We start from the raw sequence: 24,101 nt of genomic DNA, 5'->3' as shown, positions 1-24,101 counted from the left end.
AGAATTAATCTCAGCTTAAAGATGACGTCTGAGCTAGTTTTCAGCCCAGGTAAGAAACAACAAATTCTTTTAGAAATACCACACCGTGCAAACAACAAGGTCCAATAAATGTCACAACACAAGACAGTCAGTGCCCCCCGTCAGGGCTACTGGGCAGGTGGGAGGATGAGAAGAGGAGGAGAGGGGGGAGTTTGGTGTTTGAGAGACCACAACAGGAGATGGGCATGCTCACACTGTGCTCGTTGATCTGTGAGAGACCCTGTCACTGCCAGGGAGGTTTCAGCCGTGTCTCCACTGGCAGTGAAAGGGTGTTCGTAAGAAGACAGGCGACACAAAAGTCAACACGGTAAGCCTGTTCACGAGTATACAACTCATTTTACAGCATTTTACAGGTTGAAAAAGTGATTGCGAGTCAGTTCTATGATGATGATGATGATGATAGTCATGCAGTCTAAATCAGTTCTGGTCGGGTAAAGATACAGAAATAACAAACATTCGGGGAAACATCTGCTATTTAACAGGGATCCTGACCTTTGTTCGAAGACAAAAATCATTACAAATAAAAAATAAAATGTTTTTTAGGGAAGTCATCTTCATGCATTTTTCTAACCTAATGAAGGGACACACACACAAACACCACACAAAAACACACGCTAGGCATTCCCCTTTACTCACGTAGGCAAACTGTGCTCCTGATTGTTGCTATTTGGAGGAAATGGCAATATACAGGATTAAACTGGGCAGATACTGTATATATGGAAGAGTGAGGGAACTGGTTGGCACATCCTAACTTTGAACACAAACACGGACAGTTCACATGGACACTTACAGCACTGCTGTCTTTTTTGCCTTTGTGTGAGGAGGCCACGACAGCCAGATACTGGATGACCTTCTTGGTGTTCTCTGTCTTCCCAGCACCAGACTCCCCACTAGAGAAGGGAAGAAAAAAAAAGAAAGAAAATGAAAAGAGGATGAAAATATGCCAGCGAGAATAAGAATTTTATCAGATCTGACAGGTTTCTCTGTTCGCAGTTCAACAAACCAGCTTAACTCAATGGAAATCATGTGCAGCAGAGATAACACCTGACACATAGCGTTATGTTATTATTCACAATGTACATTACTCACTGACCTTATGACCGTCTCCTACATATTTGGGTTGTTTGATGTAGTTTATAGGATGTCTTACTTATGAGACATGTTTTTGAATTGTTTAATTTATTGCTGTCATTCTTTTCGATTTAATATTTCTTCATAGAGGGATCACACGGAAAAAAGACCCAGGTCATGACCCGGTCGGAACATGGGCATTTCTGCATGTTTTCTCCATCTGTGTGTGTGTGGGTTTCTCTGGGGTACTCTGGATTCCTCCCTCAGTCCAAAAACACACAGAGGTTAATTGGACACTTGTCTTTGGCTCCAGGAAGTGTTGTACTTCTTTTGTTTTAAAGATTTCTTCCACAGGGAATAGTTTATGAGAGTAAGAACAAGAGATTGAGAAAGAGGGTGTGTATAATATGCAACCATATAAAATGGACACAGTTTTCCATTTACAAGAGGAACTGAAGCCGGGCTCCTAATGGACGATACCAGCTGTGAATCATCAATAAGTGTCCACTGATATAATTATGTTATGCTTTAATGTCTATTTTCCTCAAAATGGAATATAACTGACCAAGCTGACATCACGATCTATTGAATAAGAGTTGAAACTAGTGATTGAGACCATTAATTCTCACTTGATTTATTAATGTAACTAACATTATAAATCAAGTGAGAATTAGGCTATATTCCCTTTCTTTTTTGCCCCCTAGTGGCTATAACTACTACTTCTGTCCTACCTCCTTGCTTTTAAATCTGGAAGCCTTCTTCCATTTTATATATAGTCTATGTTCTCATCTCTTAATGTAAAATGCTATATCTGTCCTTTAAAAGATTTCTTGGGTCATTTCTGACCTCATCTTTATAGTCGTCTTCGTAAAGTGAGACAGCTAAAAGTGTTTCCAACTGTTTCCAGTATGCTAAACCATAAACATTAATATTGACCACACAGACATGACAGTAATCTCTCTAATCTCCCTGCACTACAACAACAACAATGGAAATATTGATTTAGTCCTTTAAACTCATCCCCTTATAGCCTGCTGTCATGGTGTAAGTGTTAATGTAGCCGGGAGAAAAAGTAGACATTTACAAGATTATTGTTAAGAGTTATACGACATATGCCCTGACACTCGTCAGACATCTGAAAGCGTTTTAACTCAAACATTTCCAAACAGAAGCCAGAACACGGGCTTTCTTTCCAGGAAAACGATCACAGACACTTTAGACAGACAGAAAGTTGAATGATCCCAGAGCTGTCAGTGCAGTGAGCAGAAGCATCCTCAGACAGGGTCCATAAAAGGAATGGGATGCTCTTTCTGTTAGGGCTTGGCAGCTCTAAGAGGAATCTAATTACGCCATCCAGTTCAGGTCTGGTATAGATGCACGACATCCAGAGCTCTACTGTAGGCAGCTGTTAATGCAGAATACAGTTAATTCCGTCAGATGTTCTATCAAATGCTCCTAACCTGCATGACCGCCTTCCCTCTGCACGTGTTTCACAAGGTTATTTGAAAGGACAGTGGCTAAGGTAATCATTTACAGTTTTATTTTACTTCTTTTTTTGGAAAAAAATGTTCATATAATTCATTTTAAAATAACATTTAAATAATATTGACCAAATTAGTTCACAAAACAATCATTATACCTTTCAGCTTAACATGACAATTTGTGTTTCCCACACATCAAGTGATGCATTACCAGGACAAAGATATAAGAGACATAAGAGACATATGCAGACAGGATTCCTCCTCCTCCATTAAGGCACATTCAAGCACTCATCAGACAATGCATCTGCTCTCTTCAGCTACATCCTGCCTCATCATTCAATCCAAAGTTCAGTTTTTCACACACAAGCAATGCAAACTGGAAAAAGGAAACTGGTGACCTTGCTGGGATGAAATGTCAACATCTCGAGAATGGATCTAAGTAAGCTCCCAGTTATTTCCCATGGGAGTTCTGAGGAATATAGTCACAGATAGTAATCACAAGAATAAACTCTATATAAAATCTTAGTCAATTAATTAATTTGCAGTACTGTCTCACTTGGTAGCTTTCTTCTTTTAGAAACACTGTCCTGGTCTCAAGCTACATAATGAACGTCACATGGGGTTTTCAGTATGTCAATATAATATTCATAAACAATTCAATGTTTTTAATCATATTAGTCTTTTGAAAGGTTTGACAACGTTTTTGAAATACTGCAAATATTTTTACTCTGAGTGTTTTCCTATCCTCTAGGTATCTCTTGATGAGGTGTAGTTGTGCCTGGATTGGAATACATACTATGAAGTCCTTTAATCTTATTCCGTAGTGCCAGGATATTAAAATGGCCTTGGCATCACCTTGAGCAACATTAATTACTGGCCCACAAAATCCAGTTCTACAGAGGACATTTAGGGCTTTTCAATGATACCAAATGTGAAGGGGTGGGGCTTTGGTCACAATATTTTTTAATATATATTTCCAGGAGGTTAAAACAACAAATTAGCAAATATTTAGCTTAAAGGTCACACTGTGAAGATGCAAGGTCTCTGCTGATGAACTGCTATAAAAACAATACTGACAACACACACCCACCCACATACATACATACACACAGGGGGGCGAATGTCATACATGACATTCCATGTATCGCACCAGAAACATTTCTGCCTTATAAGGACCCAGAGTCCTGCTGAGGTTGAGCCTGGCCGTATCAGATCTCTTAAAGAGAGAAGCAAGAGTTTGTATTAACTCAACTGTATCACAGTTCATGGAAGGAGGCTCAGTAAGTAAGTTTTGCCACACACTTTTCTAAAAATAGGGCATTTAGAATAAAACGAGTCTTGAAGAGGAAGCCCTTCCTCTCATTTCCTTGATTTCCTTTTTATCAACTCAAAGTGACCTTCATTATCCTCCTCTTACTGTTTTATGTTTATCAGCCAATTTACAATGATTTTAGTCAGCCAAATGGACAAATATTGATGTTCCATAGGTTCCAGGTCTTTTTAATTTCTTTGTATTCACTTGTAGAAAATCTTGTCACTGCAACATTAATGTCTGTGCTGGATTATGGTGATGTGATATATATCTATGCATCATCTCAAAGCTTACATGCTCTCTCTTGATTGATTGATTAGAAGCAGGCTGAACATACTGTAACTCAGTGGAATACAGTATACAGTATTTGACAGTGGAAAGAAGCAGTAATGCACAACCTTCAAGGCCATTACAACATACATCTCTAAATGAAAATTTACTTCAAAGTAGTTCAAAGATCGGGCTGGTATTGCCTGACAAAAGGAGGCCATTTGTCCCTGGACGTTCAATCGCCCAGTCAAAGTTCTGAAGAATAAGCTTGAAACAAACAAACAATCAGAACGGAGCCCAAACATTTGGAGAGCTAATCTGCATCTCCCATCAGGATGCAGGGCAAACTTCCTGACCGAGATTCTGTGAGGAAAGCAAGGCCACGGCCCAAGGGAGCGCTGTGAAAGCATGAACACATTCAGCTGGACATTTAAACACAACACAATTACACAGCGCAAAAACACGACATGCCAACGTAACCGTTCACCAACATTCTCACAAAACAAAAAAAGAATCATCCGTTAAACAATGATTTATTTCTTGCCGTTACAAATTGTGATTAGTTTACCTCTGTGTTTATACGAGCATTATGTAACTGTTCTTCCACATGAGCACAATGCACACACACAGCCTTCAAACATGAATGTGACAGTGAGAAGACAGATGGGATTGGATGTTTGGATGTATCAGCTGTTCACTTACGTGCAGAGAATGGACTGGTCCTCACGATCTATGGAAGACAAAAACATTTTGCAGTGTTAGACAACTTGTGTGACAACTCAGTCCGTGAATATACAGTCTGTATGTAAGAGTCACAACTGTTTACAAAACCAAAGGCATTAAGAGGTAATCCAAAGAAATCTGCGATAACTTAAGTACAATACATGTTTTTTTTAATACATGGGGCTTACATTCCCTCTTTGTGTTTGGCCTGAGGACATGTTGTATGTACAGGAATGTAAAACAGCACATTAAACCCTATGAAGATCACTGTGATGTAAGTATTAAGACACCAGCTGGGACTGAGTTCAAAGTTAGTTTGCAAAAGCTCCCTTGTGCCTAAAGAAACTCCCCCAAAAAACCCAAAACCCTTCTGATTTCTAACCATACAAAAATCAATTCTGAATGTGCTGGGCAATGAGTCATTGTATTGTCTCCAAAAATACTCCTGGAGAGAAAAAGTCCATGTACGGCTATTTTGTAACCGTATCCTGGGCGGAGAGCAGAGTACTGCTGAATGAAAAGACAACTTTGCAGTCAGTTTCTGACATGAAAGCTCTCAGTAAATGACATCTTAAAGCCGCACTGCTGCAGACATTATACAGTGTGAGAAAAAGACATACACACACACACACACACACACACACACACTAACACACAGACACATTAACACAGCTATCCTTTTAAGGACACTGCAATGACTCCTTTTCATTTGGACAGCTGAAACAAAGTGTTGTTCCTAACCCTAACCTTAAGACTACTGGTCCTGACGAGGTCAATGTTTATGCCAGAAAATACTACAGAATAATAATAATACAAGTATATACACACACACAAATTCCCAATCTTCATTCTCATGTCCTAATTGAGGCACATGTAATGACATGTAATTTGTGAAATTGCCCTTGAAATTCACATGACGAAGGCTTTTAATGCTCCCTTAAACTAGGTATTAATCTTCTGCAAAGCCTGAGTTAGCCAAAGCCAGCTGGGCATCCTACATAGACACAACTCCAGCCCCCTGCTTCCTTCTACAGATGCCCACTACAGCACTGTCTGCCAGGGCTACACAACTGACTAGCCTATTCACAAATCATAGAGCAGTTTGTATATAAAATATCTCCACTTGAACGAAAATAAGTACAAACAGGCAGATGAAACAGTCACTAATGCTGAACCTCCCTCAATGTTACTATTCATGGACTAGATAGTGACATTTACTCACACTACGGCATACATTTCAATGTATTTTTGTTCAATTTTTGCCCTTTAAACTGTTATGGTTATGTAGTTGGCATTAGATTTAATTCTAAGTGGTCTTACACAGTCTTAAATCGTGCAGTAGAGAACTCTTGCAGTAGCCTGAATGATATTTGACAAAAATGCCATGATAGGGATCTAAAATGCTCCCAAATCTTATTTCATACACTGGGAGAACTACACGCTTGCTGCTGGGGACAGAAAACTCCATTTGGAAGTTTCACATTTTTATCTCAGGGACATCAAAGTGTGAGGGGATGAAATCTCAGCCAAGACTGCACGGAAAATGCCTCAAAGCGTAGAAGAGTTATCTGGACTTGCACAACTTCCACTCAAACGAGTGAACTGTTCATTCCACATCACTGTGTGTAAAACACGCTGCATCATTAATCACTCAAGACTTCATGGGAAATCCCTCTAATGCATCAACAATAACAGTTCCCAGCCAGCCACGTTTATAATGGTCTTATTGTGATTTTGATTTTGCGATAAATTGTGCAGCTAAATGACTGTGCAGTCACTGCCCTCGCTGCTGCTCCTTTTGCTGTACTCGCACAGCAGCTTGAAGCCATCGTTTAAATCTTGAAGCTGATTGGGTGGTCCCTGAGGTAAAATACCAGCTGTCATTTCATATATCATGAACCACAGCAAACGTCTGTCTTGTTTAGTCCCAAATAAAAACACACTCTGTCTTGTGCACACAGTGTCCCAGGTGAAAACAAGTGTGTGGATTTTCTTATTAACAGAGTCTGGTCTTGAAGTTGCAGCTGACGACGTGCCGGAGAAGAGCAATCCAAACAGCCTCCAAAAACACCACTCAAACCTGGCTCTTCTTGTTTACTTATGACCCCGTGTTTACACAACATTGCTGTGGTCATAAAAATACAGTAATTTCCTGTGACTCAGCCTAGTGAAATCCTCCAATGTACACATTTTAGGGACAGCTGCTTTCCTCAAGTAAGAATCAGAGCATTAAGCATTAGACTACGTAATCATAGACCGCAAACCACTGAAATCCAAATGTATGCATTTGTTTTCTTTTCACATGATCAGACAGAGCTGCCAGATTACACCTGTCAGATTATACATCTCTTCAACAACAGTCATAATCAGATTACTTTGAATTAGTATTGTAATGTATTAAAAAGAAAAAGAAATGTTACTGTTGTTTTCATTATGTAAATGCACTTGCATAAGTCCTTCAGGTGACAACAAACAGGAAGTGACAATATTAGTATCTTGGGTACAGTAGGGGCAATGTACATGTATGTATCCAGTGTTTTATGAGACAAATGCAAAATAATTAAGCATCTTGATCGAAAGGACTGTACGTGACTGAAAAATTATTTGAGCTATAAGGATATACAAAATTATTGAATAGTCAAAATATTAAAATCACATTAATTATAGTTCAGATACAAATTATTCTGCTGTATCTATCATTGTGTGGACTTTATTTATGTCAAAAATCACATTTGAATGCAAATGTTTTTTGGAAACTAGAAAACTTTTAGAACTAGAAAAGTTTTGCATACCTTATGAATTCTCCATGAAGTCTTCATGGAGTGTTCACTCCATAATTCTAATTAAGTCTTAAAATCAATTAACATCTAATTTAGAGTAATACAGAATTAATATTAGAAAACATGTTTCTAATAAGTCCTTATAAGGTTGCTAATAAGAAATAACGCATGTTAATTAAGATTTTTATTATCACGTAAACGGTGTTATTGTTAACTGCTGTTTGACAGAATTGCTTACAACTTTCTAATAAGACCCTTTAAGTGTCAAGAAAGCAATACACATTTATTAATTAACATTAATGTGGACTTATTTGTGTTTTGAAGCACCTAGTAAGGGCTTATAAATGGCTTATCAATAGTCAGTTACAGCTTATTGCAGCTTATTATTTCTTGTTTTTAAACTTATATTGTAATAAAATAGATCAACAAATATTTCCTCCTGCAAAATGTAATCATAGATTTGGGATTGATGCATCTTTATGCTTTCAAAACCTTCAGCTTAACCACTGTTAGTTCGGCTGGTATTTACGGCATCCTTGTCATTTCATGTCATCTGTCTGTCTGTCATTTTTTCTAAATCTCTCTCTCTCGCTCTGTAGCCATTTTCTTGAGCCTGCTGAACAACTACTTCCTAACAATCACTTCAAGTTGTGTCCAAACATCCTGTTTCATTCTTTTTTCTTTTTTTTTGTCTCAGCAAAACTCTCATTTACATTGACTAAATGGAAAATAAAAAGAGCTGGAAGATTTACATGGGAAGGGGGTGGGGGGTGTATGGCTATAACAGGAAATGTTTCACTGGCCTCCACCCATCTCTTAATCCAGATGTCAAGTCCTCTGAGAGGACGTCCTCACGTCAACATTGAGTCCAGTGGGCATGACTCCTTGGACGCACAAGAAAGAGATTCTATGGGAAAGCAGCCGCTCTGAAGTCATACCATTGTGTAGGGTGAGCTGAGCACCATTTACTACAGGGGTGTCAAACTCAAATCCATTGCAGGCCAATTTTAATACATTTGGAGTGGTCACGGGCCAAAACTAAAATTTATTAAAAAACCTGTTTTAATTTGGCTTGTTTTTGTCTTTCCATTAGAAATCTATAGTTTAGCTTTTCTGTAGGAAAAAAGACTATATGTATTATTTGTATTAAAATGATTTCTGAAATAAAAAGATTTTATAGATATAAGTTTATTATTTAAAAATTAAACATGTTGTTCTACTTTGATGCTTGCTCAAACATTACCTCGAGTTGAAAAATTTTGTGCCAGAGTTTGACACCCCTGATTTACTATAAGTATGACTTTGCTGCGGCCACATTGCACTATCGCCACCTCCATGAGAAACTGACTTGACAGCTGTCCGTAAAGTTCTGCTTTTAGATTTTATCACTTTGTTTAACCTTTTTTACGCTTGCATAAATAACATTTTGGACTGCACATAAGAACAAACACACTTCTGCTGATCTGAAACTGACAACACTGAGCAATTTGTGGTTTTTATCAACCACTCTGTGAACATGACAGAGCTAAAAAAGCTGTACGCTGTCATCACTGAGAGAGAAAAACTCCACAATTGAGAGCTGACACCACAGCTCCCCCAACAATGCACTCTTAAAGCTTACAACACTTCAATTTCGACAATAATCACTTAATAATCACAGCTCACTTGCTTTGCATTATCATGTTTTAGGCATAACAGTCAGCATGAAGTATGTCCACCTTCACTACTAGGTGGTGATATGTCTCCTTTCAGTTTATTAGTATTAGGCACTTTCTGGATGACCAATTACGTCACAGAAAAAAACAACTTTAGCTGTACAGAGTCTTTAAATCATTTATTAACTTCAAATCATTATTTCTGAATTATGCACTGGTCTGGATGTTGTTTTTCTCACTGTTGTATTCTTCTTCTTCTGTGTATAAATGCCTTCAATCATTTATGGGTCAAAGCAGTGTGAGTCCAGTTGAACATACTAGACATGCTTTAATAATTTGACTGAAAGTCTGATTTTAGTGTGGCTAACACACTATCTGGATTTTCATCATGTACTGTCTGAGTTCTACACAAACGCTTGTGTCGCTTTGTTGTGTCAAGTTGATTCATTCATTTGATCACAGCAAGCACTGGGGTAGAGAAATACTTGCAGCCACAAGTGAACAAAATAAAGAAATACATAATGTTGACAATTCATTTTCAGGTCCACCCCACATCACAGAGGGAACCTGAGAACAATTAAAGGTCCTACCTTGCATCATGTTTCTGTAGGCGTTGTCAGTGATGGAGTAGATATGAGGGGGCACTTCGTGTCTTTTCTTTCCTTTGTACATGTCAATGATCTTCTCGGAGTAGATGGGCAGCATTTTATAGGGGTTCACCACCACGCAGAACAGGCCAGAGTACGTCTGAGGAAAGAGATTACGAGAAAAAAGAAGAGTCATTGGTTTGTGTTTCAGTATGGGGGAGCTGAGATGTGTCAGGGAGAGAAAGAAAAAGCATTTATACAGGTGGAAATGTAGGAAAAATCCACTAATGAACATGAATTAGTATTTATAGGAATAGTTTTATGCTGTTTTATGTAACCATTAGATCGGCTTTTCCAGCTGGATCTGAAGTTTGGAAAAACACTCACTCTCCTGCACCAAAGACCATTGGGAAAATCAATCACATTTTTAGCTTGAGGGAACACAGGAGTTGCTTGTCTACTGCTGCCTTATTTGGTAACTTTGCATAACCTAAATACATTTGAATGAAGGAATTTCAATGAAATCATGAGATAACATATTTGAACTTACTGATGGAGGCAGCAGTGCTTTAAAAAGCAAAACTGAACTATCCCTTTAAAAAGGTATAATAACTATTTCAGAATTATGATTATATCAGGATTGAGTTTATGTCCTAGATCCACCTGTGTAGCTAATGTTTGGGTTTGAGTGAATGATTCAGTCAGTGTTCTCATGTTTTTGGTGTAAACTTACATAAATAAGACCAGAGAAGTATCTCTCGCGGATATTGTGCAGCACTGAGGCCTCGTTCAAGCAGGTGAGCTCCGCCATGTCCTCCACCTTGCTGAACTTGGGAGGGTTCATCTTCTGGATGTCATCCTTGTTGACAGTCAGTTTCTTGGCGCTGTCGGCCAGCTCTACCAACACCTCGTCACCACGCTCCTCCTTGATGCTCGCTGCCTCGAAGCCATGCTTCTCCGATGGGATCCACACCAGCTTCTTGGCCGACCAGTCGGCCTGTGCCATGGGGCTGTTCAGGAGGTCTTTGTCAACAAAGAGGAATTTCTCATCCTCACTTGGGGCCTTCTTGGACATCTTGGTTTAAGGTGGAGGGCCAACTGTTGAAGGGAACAAATGAGGTGGATGAGTAACCAAGAAAGGAAGTAAGAAGGCAGTAAGGAAGTAATGAAAGGTGGAACATAGGGAAATGGGAACAAAGTAAGGCAAGAAGGGGAAAAGAAATCCTCACAGTATGAAGTTGTACAGTACTACTAATCGACAATGTAAATGGTTTTAAATATTTTCTTTTAGATTAAAAGACAACAATTTGTGCACACAGGTTTATGAGAATTAAAGGATATGTGTTTTCAACATCTACTGGTGGTGATCACCTGCTATTGTTGGCAATCCACATCTGATCTGCTTTAAAAATCAACCTTTTGTGCACAGTTTAATATCAACATTGCTAGGAATTAATGATTAATCATTTTCAAATGGAAATTGCAGTTTGAAACAACCAATTTGCAAATCATAAAGGCTGAAATGTAGAATACACAAGACCCTATGCTCTATCACATTCTAAATGTATAATGCAGTGACTATTAAAGTGAAGCATGATTGTAAAATGATCTATTAAAATGTGATTGCAATTGCAATATTTGGCAGAATAATTAAACTTCGATAGTTTCCTCAAGATGTTTAGCCAGAAACATGACAGCAAAGGATGACTCTCCATAGTTAGAAGAGACATAGGCTCCAAAACTTTCCCCCTCCATCTGGTTTTGCCTCAAAGGGTTAATGTGTTTCATCCACTGGGGAGTCCCAGAGTGCACTTCTTCTCACAGGCCTCCACCCCCTCTTAACCCCACACACCCCACCAGGGAAACACACAAACAAATAGCTCCCTCAATTAGATAGAAATATTGAGCCTGGTAAACTGATATTAGCCTAGGAATAAAGAAGTCAGCCACTTCACCTGCAGCATCCCTGCACCTCTAATGCTCACTGCCACATAGTCCTACTCGATCATTAAAACGATGCTTAATTGACAACATCCATTCCCCCTACATCTTCCTATCCCTGCGTGTGTGTGTGTGTGTGCAGGAAGGCTTAGTCTCGTGCTGTGATGACCATATATGGACCCCTTGTCTGGAGCAGGACTCTTTGCTGTAGACCTAAACAGCAAGGCAAGAGAACTTCCAAACAAAGCCCATATAGGGAATAGTATGTCTCTTGTTGGCTTTGTCGTTTACTTCGATATGATAACAGTGAGGCAGAGGGACTGAGGAGGCCCAGAGCTTTGAAAGCCATGCTTCACACTGGCTCCTGGTGGCATTCATTTTTAAAGCCATTGGCCAAAATATGAACAAGTGTCTGGGACACTTGTTCCCACAGTGGGAATAATCAAACAGGAATATGCAGCATGGTAGCAAATAAATCACCATGTCCCTCAATCAGCAACTCAGCTACACTGGTCCACTCAGTCTAATAAAACTATAAAAATGTTATGACGTGGATCGGCCTCTGAACTGTTGAGTCTCCCCTGTCCTGGCACACAGTTTAATAGAGTGGGAACTATGTAAAAAAGCCAGTGAGCCTCCTGAGAAACTATAAAATTGCACCCAAAGGACCAGCCAAACCAAACCCCCACAGAGACTACCAGAGGACCCGGTAACAGAGGCTTGTCATTTGCCAAAAACTGCAAAGCTGGTGGAGTCCAGTGAAACAAGCATTCCAGGGAGGAAATGAGGAAGGGACCAGCTGATACTTTGATGGCCAGATATGACAGCAGATAAAAGTAAACCTTTCCTGACACCCCCACCCCCCTCGTTAGAATAAGAGCTGCTAGTGAAGGTCCTCCTCATCACTCCCCTTTTAACTTTGACCCCTGTGTCAACACAGGTCTGTACCCTGGTGTCTGAAATGGGGTTGACAGGAAAAGATGACAGTCACAGGCATCACACTAAAAAGATTAATTCTGACTCACAGGGACACACACTCACTGACCTGCTTCCTTTAGAGTGGTGTTTACAAATGTTTTTGGGTTTTTTTTAAATGGGGACCCAATTTTAAAGATGACAAAGATAGGTTGTGAGATAAACGGTTGTTTTGCAGATATTATTTAATAAATCTTATGTAAAAGACTGGTGGTCCTGTCCCAGTCTCTGGAAATGACCACTTTAGAACAAAACCATCAAGCTACATCAGTATCACTTTTCAGATCATTATTATATGATGACCACTGTACCTATACACACAACACCAAGTAGAACTGAGTACAACACTTATGATGTCTAAATGGTAAAGGACAATAACATGGAAGTGGATGAACATGTCATTTTGGAGACAACATGATGACCTGCAGGGCCTCATTTCCTCTCCGAGCTGTTTCACATAATTATTCCTCCTGTTTTCATTTTGTTAATAACCATGGCACATATCGAGTTTCATGCCCCATGAGATTATTAGGACCAGAGTATTAAAATAATCAAATCATGCTGACCAAAATAGACTTATGACAACACTTTGATTCGTCCCATATTGGGAATGGTTTTGCTCAGAAAACATGCCAGCAACTGCACTGTGTGCCCGTGCACTCAATTCTTAGTAGCTATGGGACTCGCTGCTCTGTCAGAGAAACATTGATGTTAAAAAAAGCTCAGGCAGAGTTTAGTGTTTAAGACATTGTGTTTTGGCATCTGTTCATGGTTCGATAAGCAATCATAGACGTCTGCTTTATCAACTTGAGAGGTCAGTGTCAAGTTAAATGAGACTAATACACACGTATCCAATGTGTTCAAGTAAAAATATTAAGATAATCTACACTCACTGGCCACTTTATCATGGGACACTCTGTAAAGTGCACATTATACCTAAATGTGAGTGTATATATATATACATATGTACACTGTAAAATGTAACACCGATATAATAATATGTGACTCAGTAAACTGTAGCTGTAACTGTTGTATTTTTCTTGTCATGTGTATAAACCACTTCTCACTTTAGCCACAATGATCACCACTTTGGTGGACATGTCTCTTTATATGACCATATATGGAAAACAGGAAACTCCCTGATCTCCACTGCCGGTTCCTCTGCAGATATCCAAACCTCACTTGAACTTCCCTTAACTTCATTACTACTGTACAACTGCAGTGTGTCCACAATACATTCATTATTAGAGTTTATAAACAGCTGACTGCCTTGCGCACCTTAATACACGTATAAAAGTATATGGTTAATCAGTTACATTTCAATATGTTATTCCCTATTCTGTGTAAAGCTGTTGGAGTATGTTTTAGGGTTGATACCTACTTTAATGATTTATCTATACATTTTTTATTGTTATGTTTACATGTAGAGAACTGAGAGATTTGCTGTTTTAGCAATGCTTTAATGACCATACCATATAATTATTTCTCAATCACTTTATTGGAATTGAGTTTTAAAACACTTTTTAGTGTGTGTCAAGTAATTAGTGTGATCTACCCTTACACTTGAACAATAGCTCTACACTGGACGTCTCTTAAACCTGCCTAATTAATGTTATTGGTAAAACCTGTGTTTGACCTACTACTGTATTTGAAATGTCAAACAAATGTTTGCTGTGGAAAAACGACTGTTAAGACAGATTTATGCATTGCATAAACATGTGTATGTAGGTGCACATGTGTAGTTTGCTAAAAGAAAATTAAGACAAAGCTGGTGGTAAGACTTTTTGCATAGCATAATTACATTATATTGTGCATTTAATATTTAATATTTTACATTTTAATAGCGTGCTATATATAAAAAGCGAGAATTTGCATTATCATTTTGCCAAACAACACGTACTTTACACAATAAGACCCAAAATGTCGTCGTCGTCCCCAAGGTTACCCTAAAAAGTGACGCAGTTAACAATAAGAACTTGTCAATTTAGCGTTAGAACTTTCTAAATAATGACTCACAGTCCAGACACAACATTAATATTGGTTGTTTTTCTCCTTATACATTCTTACAGTTCTCATTCATACATTAAACAAGAAAAAAGAGGTACAGTCACAAACCGTCCTGCTCGTCAGACGGACGGAATAAAAGTGAACACTCAGTGAAAGGGATGAGGACTAACAAGTGCACCACAGCATCACTGCACTTCCAGCAAACCCACGGAGTAAACGCAGAAAAAACAACAACACAGACATACTTACATCCTGTGAAGAAATGTGACTTTCAGGGGAAAACTTTGGGTTTGGAAAGTTTGGCTTTGGAGCGGCCGACGTCGACGAGGTGTACTCCAAAAACGAACAGTCCAAATGACCCCCCGTTCACTTGACAGCCTTACCATTTAAACTGCACACTGGGCGCCTGGGTGGAGCTGCACCAGCGGACCCTCCCTCCTCCTCCAGCATCTGCCTGGCTGCGCAGGAGGCAGTGGGCATGCGCAGCACACACACACACACACACACACACAGCAGCAAATTAAGACAAGACAACTGACAATTCTATTCATTAATCACTTTCCGTAAACAAAGGTAGAGACACATTTAAACAGAAACAGAGTTGAAAGAAATCAACATACAAAAATACAGTCCATAACAAATTGTTTCAAAGAATATTAAAGAAATGACTAGATTAAATAAAACAAAAGAGATAATGGGATTAAAAGGATTATACAGAATGTAGTATAATACAAATAAAATGAATACAAAATATTTACATACAATAATGGTAAAACCTAAAATATTCCACAATAATTCAGTTGAAATCACCGGTGAACAAAATAGGTTAAGTCTATTTTTTTTTTTAAACTGTTGAGTGATTAGAGAGGATTGATTAAAAACACAGTAAAATGAAGAAAGGTACTTACATTATAATGATTTAGCAGTTTCTGAAGTTGACAGACCAAACAAGTGTTTCTTTTTCATTTTGATGCTCATTTTGAAGTTCAGAAGGTTGTCACCACTTCTGAGCTGCTGCCATGTAATTGGCTGAGAAGACATTTGCATTTAAAGGTTGTTGAACAGGTGTACCTAATAAAGTGGCTGGTGAGTGTATGTCATTATTAGACAGTTTTGTATGAACCACATGGTTCAAAATGCTGGCAGTGAGAAAGGCCCGTACAGCTGAGCACAGGTCAGCCAGAGCAGCATGACACTGACTGAGTCAGCATGCACAAGCTGTCCTTACAGTGACAGGCCAGAAATATGCTCTCTGGGAAGGTCTGATAATTAATGATAAATAGTCTGTATTTATATTATACATATAACTGTTATATACAGTTACACCCATTCACTCACACTTTCATGCAGCGCACGTATGTGCCGCGCATTTTTCATGCTGCATAGCCATCAGGGGCCATGTGGGGGTTATTAAGTGTCTTGCTCAAGGACACATGTAGACAAACAGAGCCCGGAATTGAACTCACAACCCTCCAGTTGAAAGACAACTCACTTTACCACTACTGTTGCTTAATCCCCAGATGAATTAAAGTAGAGTAAAAACATGAATCAGTTTAAAGGATGAAGAAGAGCAGTTTAATCCAGGACGGTGATGGAAATGGTCGCGTTTAAAGCCAGACGTATTGTTGTGTTGTACTGAGAACGTTGAGAACATAGTGTAAAATACTGTAAATATTTGGTGATGGGATAAAGTAGTCTCTAAATTGAATTGTATGTAATAGGTACATTTAAGTTTTTACTTCTACCTGCTCCTTTTCAAATGTGTGATGAGATGTAAAGGTGTTGTCATTGTGAAATAAAACTATCAATCAACTCTTAACTATCTATAAGCTGTGGTATAAGTGTTGGACAAGTGTGTGTCATTTATTACATATTTTTCATTTGAAAGAAGTATTACTTTACTTTTTAACTTTGTATCAAAAATAATATGTTATATTACCATCTAGTATGTTTTGCTTGAAACTGAATGAATGCACTTGATTGAAACAAAAATGAGCAGTCAAACTGCAAACATGGCAGAAATTTTTTTTCAGTTTTCTGTATTTTCTTCTAATGTGACCTGCTATGAGCTGCCCCGTGAACACACCTTATTATGTTAGCTTCTTAAGAACAAAAAACCTAATTTTTAATCCCTTACACAACTTCATACACAGTAATGATATTGCAGTAATATATTAGTGAGTACTGCATTACTGTCCAACAGTGAGTTTCATCACTTCATTTATGAAGTTTTATTATGGTTCCTTGCTGTGCCAGTGAATTTGTTAACCCCAATTATTTCACATACATGTGTTTATCTATGGTGATGTACTCTGGATCACTTGGTTTACAGCATCTCAGGTAAAGAATTGGCTGAAAAAAAACAACTTAACTTAACTTAAAAGGCAGTCCCACACCTTGTGGGGTTGAATTATGCAATCATGGTTCACTCCTCATAAGGCAAACATGCTTTCCCCTCAGTACTGGAATCTCCCGTTACTGTAAGAGAGTTCCCCCCCTACACTATACAAATAACTCACATAATAGTGCGCATAATAAATGTTTCTTGCTGTGTGCACATCCGACCAAAGTGTCTTCTATCACTACACATATCGCATTCCACCATCGCAAACAGCTCTACCCTCCTCCATCGCTCTCTGGCTGCATCCATCCCTGTTTCCAGCTCCGTTCTGATGAAACTTCCTATATAAGGACACCGTTCTATTTGCACCAGTAAATCAAGCTGCCGGCTGAGAGTTAGCTCTGTTTTGTGCCAGAGACACAGACTCTGTGTGTGTGTGTGAGAGAGGGAGAGAGAGGGGGAGAGAAGGGAGAAAAGTGAGACTTGGTGACAAACCAAAAACCAACATAGAGGACCTGTAAACTAAGTGTAACCAATTTAAAGTACAGTGTGAAACATTTAGCAACATCTCTTGGTGAAGTTGAATACATCAAAATCCAAAAGGCACAATTCATACAATCTGGTGATTGTACACAAATTAAACAAAATTATTTTATTTTCATTCTCTGTGTCAGAATAGAATGTGGCGTGACGTTCACATGGGAGTAACCCAGCTTGAAAAACTCAGGGGAGACAGAATGAGAGGGAACGCAGAGGAGGCTAATGAAGAAGAAAATGAAGAGAAGGAGGAGGAGGAGAGAGGAGAGAAGGGCAGCAGATACATTGAACAGAGAGGTTGCAGTATGTGCCATATAAGGAACGTGGGTCTGGACGGAATCCTCGCCAGCACTCTGTGTTACTATCAAAGTGGAGCACAGGCGAGCACCCCGAGCCCCAGTGACTAAATATGGTCCAGCAGCAATTGCATTGTTCAAACAAACAAAGTTGCTTCTATGGAAATAACCCTTATAATTTAAAGCAGAGACAGAAAAACTGGTTTATAGCTGATCAGTCCATGGCAGAGGCTCTTCATATTTTCCTCATGTATCTCCCTTAGAACAATTTTAAATATAAATTGTTTAATTAGGAAGTAATCAGTGTAATATTTCAGATTTCATCATCAAATCTACTATTCCTTGTCATAGTATATACACTCCCCAGCCACTTATATACACAGGAAACCTCATTAAGTGGCAGGAGGGGCACCTGCTGTGATCTTCTGTTTCAAGGTTTGGAGTGCTGGGTGTTCAGTGATGGTCTTCTGCATAGCTGGCACCAATAAAGCACTTTTTTTCTGCTGCTGCTCATTTCCCTCTGTCTCTCTCTCTTCTCTTTCAAGCACATTATCTGTAAACCCTAGAAACTGAGTGTGAAAATCCCTGTAAATCAGCAGTTTCTGAAATACTGCAACCATGCCAGCAACCATGCCACGTTCAATGTCATTTAAATCACCTTTTTGCCTCATTCAGGTGCTCGGTTCGAACCCTTAGGAGTTCGTCTTGACCATGTCTACATTAACTCCACAGGAAAATGTTTACTTATGTTATAATTGTTGATGATGTTTAATGCACAGTGCTTATTTTCTATGCCTGATCCCAGTCTGGGATCAACAAAGTACATCCATCCATCCATCTACTGTATTTATAAACCAAGTAAGAAGCAGACTTATTTACCCATACCCAGAGTTCTTGTTCCAACCAGTAGAATCACACCCTGGTGGTTATTCGATGTATTCTAACTTCCTGGTTGGCATCACAGAGCAAACCGCAAGACCACAATGGTATGGTATAGCAAGGTAACAACAACGGAACATCTGCTGTCAGAGGACAAAACAGGTTATATGTCATGTTGCCTCTAAACTCCAAGTCACTGATTTGTTCCCCACAGGTATTTACAGGATCATTCCTCCATGACAGCTCTGTGAAAATGTCTACAATGTGAGCCATGAGAGGAGAAGACAGGACAGTGGAAGTCTGAACATAGCGTGCTGACAAAATGAATCTGTGCAAAATGTTTGGCCAAGACACTCATTCAAGGGGAGCAGAGAGAGAGAGTAAGCATGGACACAGGGCCCGTTATTTCAGGAATGGGTTTCAGAACTGGATAAAGAGTCTGCATCTTGTAGCCTGATAAATGAGGCAGAGAATTACAGCAAGAAATGAGGAATCTCTCTCTGATTTCATTCATTATAAAAGACTGATTGACCACAATTGTAAATCAAGGTGCAAGTCTGTGTTTAAAATGGCTTTTGTTCTGGAATTGCATCGTTTTGTTGTTGTTGAATGTGTGGACATACTGTATTTATGGACCCTTTTTCAGTGTGTAACTACGACCCTCCCCGCTTCAGTGGTATTAGTGGAGTCTTTATGTTTTACATAGCCTTGTTTTTTTGTAAGTCGTGCGCAAGAAATGACAATAAAGAAATCTTGAACCTTGTTTTCCTCCCCACCTTGTTCATGATTGTGGGAAGTTGTGATTTGTACTACAAAAATATATTTAAAGCAATAAAACTTGTGATGAATAATAAAAACGAGAATGTTCAGTGAACGTTGTAATCTGTATTAAAAAGACAGACTTGGATTTACACATGAACACGTGTTTTTCATAACTCAACTTTAACTCAATTTACTCAGCAAGTACCTGACGCTGCAGGAATTACATTTATGAACTTCTCATCTCTGTGGCTGAAACTTCTGCACATACATTGTGTTATACACATAACAACAATTTAATTTGAGTGTTTTTCCTTACCCTCATGTCCATACATGGCCATCTATTAGAGAGAAAATATGTTTATAGATATGTTTGACCCTCATGGAATGCCATTGCTTTCTAATTTGAGCCCAGGGCAAATGTCAGTCCACTCTGCTGCAGTCAAAAAGACCACTACTTTAAAAAAAATACTATTTATACAGCTGCTTCTTGTACACATAACTAATTAATATTGTGCAGGAGAAATTCTACCTATTACGAGGCGAACTGCCAACTCAGCAATCATATGCCATTGTTCAACTTCCTCTGCTTATATAGCCATTTTCAAGAGAGTGCTCACACGGTGCCAATAAACTTGGCATCTCAGGGCCACAGCCCTTTAAGGGTATATATGTTTTCATGGCAGCAATAATACAGATCGATAGATGTAGCTCCTTGTTGAAATATTTACAGTGTGTGTGGTTCTTTCTTATTTTTTATTTGTTATGGAAATACTTGAAACATGTATTAGGATAGAGGTGGACGAAGCGGTGAAACACAGAATCAGTAGATAATCGGTTCCAGAAACTTGGGCCTTGAAGAAGCGTGAGATAAGAATGTCAAGTTCCCTTAAATGGTGAGACAGGAAGTGAGATGCAAAAAAGTATGGGCTTGTCGCAGGAGATGTTTACGTGTCAGTATGGGGTCTGGTCTGCTTGTGGTGGCGGCTGTTATTTAATATGACATGTTACTTTATGACCTGCTGAAATCAATGAAAGAGGCCTTGTTAATATGATTTAATTATTACACTGGGCTGTATGTGGCCTTGTGACTAAATAAGGGCAGTGATTGGGGAATGCTCAGCCTCAGTTCTAAGGTGGCAGAGACGAGCAAACGCTCAGCAAACATTTAGAGAAAAAAAACATGTCATGCATCTAAATAATCATGAAATATGTGACTGTTACAGGAGTGAAGAAGCACGAGTCAGTGTGTTTATGTTTGTCTCAAAGGAAAGGGGACGCAGTCACAAGGTTTGACCGCACAGTACTGAACAATTAGTGCCACAATGTTGAGACAAACACAGGAAAATAAGTGAAGGTTATGCAGCACCAGCGTGCTTACACACAACTGTGAATGTGTTATGAGTTTGTATTGGCATAATGTGTTGGTGGTTACAGTGGAATTATAGTGCACTTGCTGTGGTCTGTACTGCATTTACCTTGGAACAACTGAAAGAACTGAAAGTTTACATTTCTTACACATGCTGTCTACTATCGCACTCTGACAGTGTGCGATACAAGGACTGACAGTGACGGACATAAAAAACAAACGTGTGCAAACTACTCTGGCTACCCAGCCAGAGTAGTTTGTCTTTAGCTTTATCTGTGGTGACACTGCCATCTTGTGTTACCCAACATCAACACCACTTTTACAGATGATTTTAAACAAGTGTATTGCATAAATACAAAACATTTATTTTGTTTAAAAAAACAATTCAAATACAAAATTCAAGTACCCAAGATATTTCACAGTTAAATAGACAAGACAAAAAAAGGAACCTCAACTATCTGTGTGAACTATTGAGCCACCACGACTAAAGCCAAAATCCATTATCCATCAAGTTCAAAACATGAACATGAAAAAATACATAAATGCTTTCTGTACTTACTGTAAAACTGCATCAACATGGAAGTCCACAACATGGTGCAACATTTCACTTCATTTTATATACTGGAGTGTCATAGCATTTAAAGTCCAAGCTATTCCAGTATTCAGTCCACTGTCAGGTCTTAGGCATCAGGTCCAGGTCCAGTGTCACTGGCAGTGGGACCAGTTGGCAGAGAGGAACCTCGCAGGAACACCTTCCCTCGATTATCACTACTGTTCAGGAAGTGGGACACTAAGCCGTAGAGAAGAGGTCTGGAAAATAAAATGTGAGGTAAACAATCAACTTGTAGAAGAGCTTTTCACCTTCATATGTCTTTTTAACATAGCATTACTTGCCCAGGAACTTGGAGCTGCGTAATGCATAAACAGCAATTTTGAAGTTTTCACCAGCACTTTTTGGGTTTTCCCAAACATAGTCCAACTTAATGCAGCTATTTCACTGCACACATGCTTATGTAGTTGTTGTGCTTCTATCTTGACTCCATCCGTCGTGAGGTAAAACACCTCACACACACACACACATCACATGAGATCTAAACACTGAGAAACGCAGAGAGAGTCAGTCATGTGGAGCTGGTACGCTTAATCAGCATTGTGTGAACTCAGTTCATGATGTTTTGAATGTGATGGATGTTCAATATTGCACTCTACAGACACAGTGATGTGGGATGGCTGAGAATCTGGGTCAGAATCGAGCCTTGGTCTTAACAGTTAAATGCTAATTAATATTTCAGTGCCCATTTTCACTGCTGGTATGTGATTGAAAAGGGAACATTTATTGTGAAAGTGACAGGAGTCAGGCTACAATCCCGGGTGCATCTGCTGAGTCATGTGTACTAAACTGAGACCGCAAGAGAAATGTGGACTAAAAGTTCAAAATTAAACTATGATGATAGAGATCAGGGTGTCCCATATATTTCCAAGTTCTGTGTTGGACAGCAAACTGTACAATTATTTCCCACAAACTTGTTTTTTATGTCTTACACAGATTTGGAGCTTGCATCTTCTATGACTTTCAGCTCATTGGCCAAGAACTGTCTGTCCAAGGGAGCTTCCGGCTGGCCTGACTCTGAGAACAAAAACAGTACAAGAAGTACACTCAGTGACTGGAAGACGTTTTGCAATGCTTTGTAATCAATATTACAGATTTTTAAAATGGATTACAGCCAAGTACGAATATTAACTGGAAATCATGTGTACAGTCTGTAAATGTAAACAATACATTTGTACGTACTGCATCAACGCATTAGAAATTTGTGATCATATAAAAACGCTGGTTGTACTTTTATTTATCTCCACCCACCTGCTGTCAGTACTGAAGAAGTGTACTTGTACTTATTGAAGTCCAGGTACTCCCGGATGAGCTCGTTGATGATCAGGTTTTCGTGTGACAGCGGTGGCCGAGGTTCACGCTGGTCATCCAGGGCGCTGAACACTTCTGCCCGGATACGAGCCTTCAGCTGGCCCAGCACACCGCGGGACTCCAGCGTATCCCTTAACACTAAAACACACATATTCACCTAATTTGTATAAACATATTGTGGTCTAACTGTACTCATGATAACAGCAAATGATAGCTTCCCTATTTTAGGTCAGCTGCTTCAGTTATTTGCCCTGCCTAAATAGCTTTTTCTAAACATACGCCATTCTCCACTCAATAATTTGCGAATTTAATTTTCTTTAACAAATAACAAAGTTGTATACATTTTCAAACGTGTTCCATAGTCCTAGTGTCATTGACATAAACCCTTATGCAATTCGGCATAAATGTGTTGCTTATTTGTGTTAAGTATTGAGGGTTGGGGTTACCACCACAATCGATACCGGCGAGAAGTCACCAAGCTAACTGACATGAACATCAGCTAATGTTAGCTAGCAAATGCTAACAGCTGGAAACTGGGAAAGACACAACTTCATACACTTTTCTGCTTTGCAGGCGAGTTATAGCTGTGCCGAGTTTGAATGTAGAGTTTGCTAACAAAGAAATCGGTGAGTTGTTCAATTACCAAGTTTTTGAATAGGGACACGCAGGCGAGGACGTCTTGTTGTTTGCCTATAACGCGGTTCATAGTTCTGGAATCTCATGTGCATTTATGTAGTCTTTCGTTTGTTTATGTGGGATTGTAGTAAATAGTATAGCAAAAATAATTAAGAAACATATGGAGCTCTTACCACATTTCAGTTCAGAGGTGGTCGCCATTGCAACAAGTGTAAACAAACGACACTCGGACACATGGACCTTCTGCCATCTACTGACTGAGTATAGTAACTACAATTAACTGGTATGTTTACTGTAGGTATTAAGAGACTTCGGGTCTTGTCCTTTTATGCGGTGATGCCCTTGAATCAAAGTGCTTCAAGACAAATGACGATGATAATACTTTTTCAAATCATTTATTTTATTGTTATTATTATTATTATTATTGTTAAAATAATTGGTGGGGATTCTAAGCTAATTGAATGTGTATCAGTCACATCATGAATTTAATAGCTTAGATGTGTTTGGATTACCACTGATACA

General features: G+C 39.0%; 2 protein-coding genes across 4 annotated transcripts in view; both read right to left on the bottom strand.

Annotated features, from left to right (window-relative positions):
* The window catches only part of myh11a (myosin, heavy chain 11a, smooth muscle), a 29,117-nt gene extending 13,895 nt beyond the window's left edge, over positions 1–15,222 (bottom strand). For 2 of the 3 annotated variants that reach the window (XM_044028732.1, XM_044028729.1), the window contains exons 1-6: positions 15,091–15,222; positions 10,652–11,016; positions 9,922–10,078; positions 4,876–4,903; positions 830–929; positions 676–702 (exon numbers count right to left, since the gene is read on the bottom strand). In XM_044028732.1, the coding sequence (XP_043884667.1) occupies positions 676–702; positions 830–929; positions 4,876–4,903; positions 9,922–10,078; positions 10,652–10,993 (654 nt within the window). In that variant the 5' untranslated portion in view covers positions 10,994–11,016; positions 15,091–15,222. The remainder of the gene's footprint in view (positions 1–675; positions 703–829; positions 930–4,875; positions 4,904–9,921; positions 10,079–10,651; positions 11,017–15,090) is intronic. The other variant, XM_044028731.1, reaches the window with a different exon arrangement.
* Positions 15,223–21,433: 6,211 nt separating this feature from the next.
* On the bottom strand, positions 21,434–23,807 carry cep20 (centrosomal protein 20). The gene is made up of 4 exons (XM_044027617.1): positions 23,753–23,807; positions 22,884–23,081; positions 22,565–22,649; positions 21,434–21,832 (listed from the first exon to the last, which is right to left on the bottom strand). The coding sequence occupies exons 1-4, from the start codon at positions 23,778–23,780 to the stop codon at positions 21,703–21,705; spliced, it is 441 nt and encodes a 146-aa protein (XP_043883552.1). The 5' UTR covers positions 23,781–23,807; the 3' UTR covers positions 21,434–21,702.
* Between the last annotated feature and the right edge of the window lie 294 nt (positions 23,808–24,101).

Source organism: Solea senegalensis, linkage group LG6 (assembly GCF_019176455.1).
Source record: "Solea senegalensis isolate Sse05_10M linkage group LG6, IFAPA_SoseM_1, whole genome shotgun sequence".
NCBI lineage: Eukaryota > Metazoa > Chordata > Actinopteri > Pleuronectiformes > Soleidae > Solea > Solea senegalensis.
The sequence above is the reverse complement of the archived record's forward strand: the minus strand, read 5'-3'. Positions and strand labels throughout refer to the sequence as shown.

Coding starts and splice junctions, on each gene's coding strand:
- cep20 (XM_044027617.1), bottom strand. CDS start 23,780: ATGGCGACCACCTCTGAACTGAAATGTG. Junction 23,082..23,752: donor CACCTCTGAACTGAAATGTG/GTAAGAGCTCCA, acceptor TGTGTGTTTTAG/TGTTAAGGGATACGCTGGAG. Junction 21,833..22,564: donor GATGCAAGCTCCAAATCTGT/GTAAGACATAAA, acceptor TTTATTTTCCAG/ACCTCTTCTCTACGGCTTAG.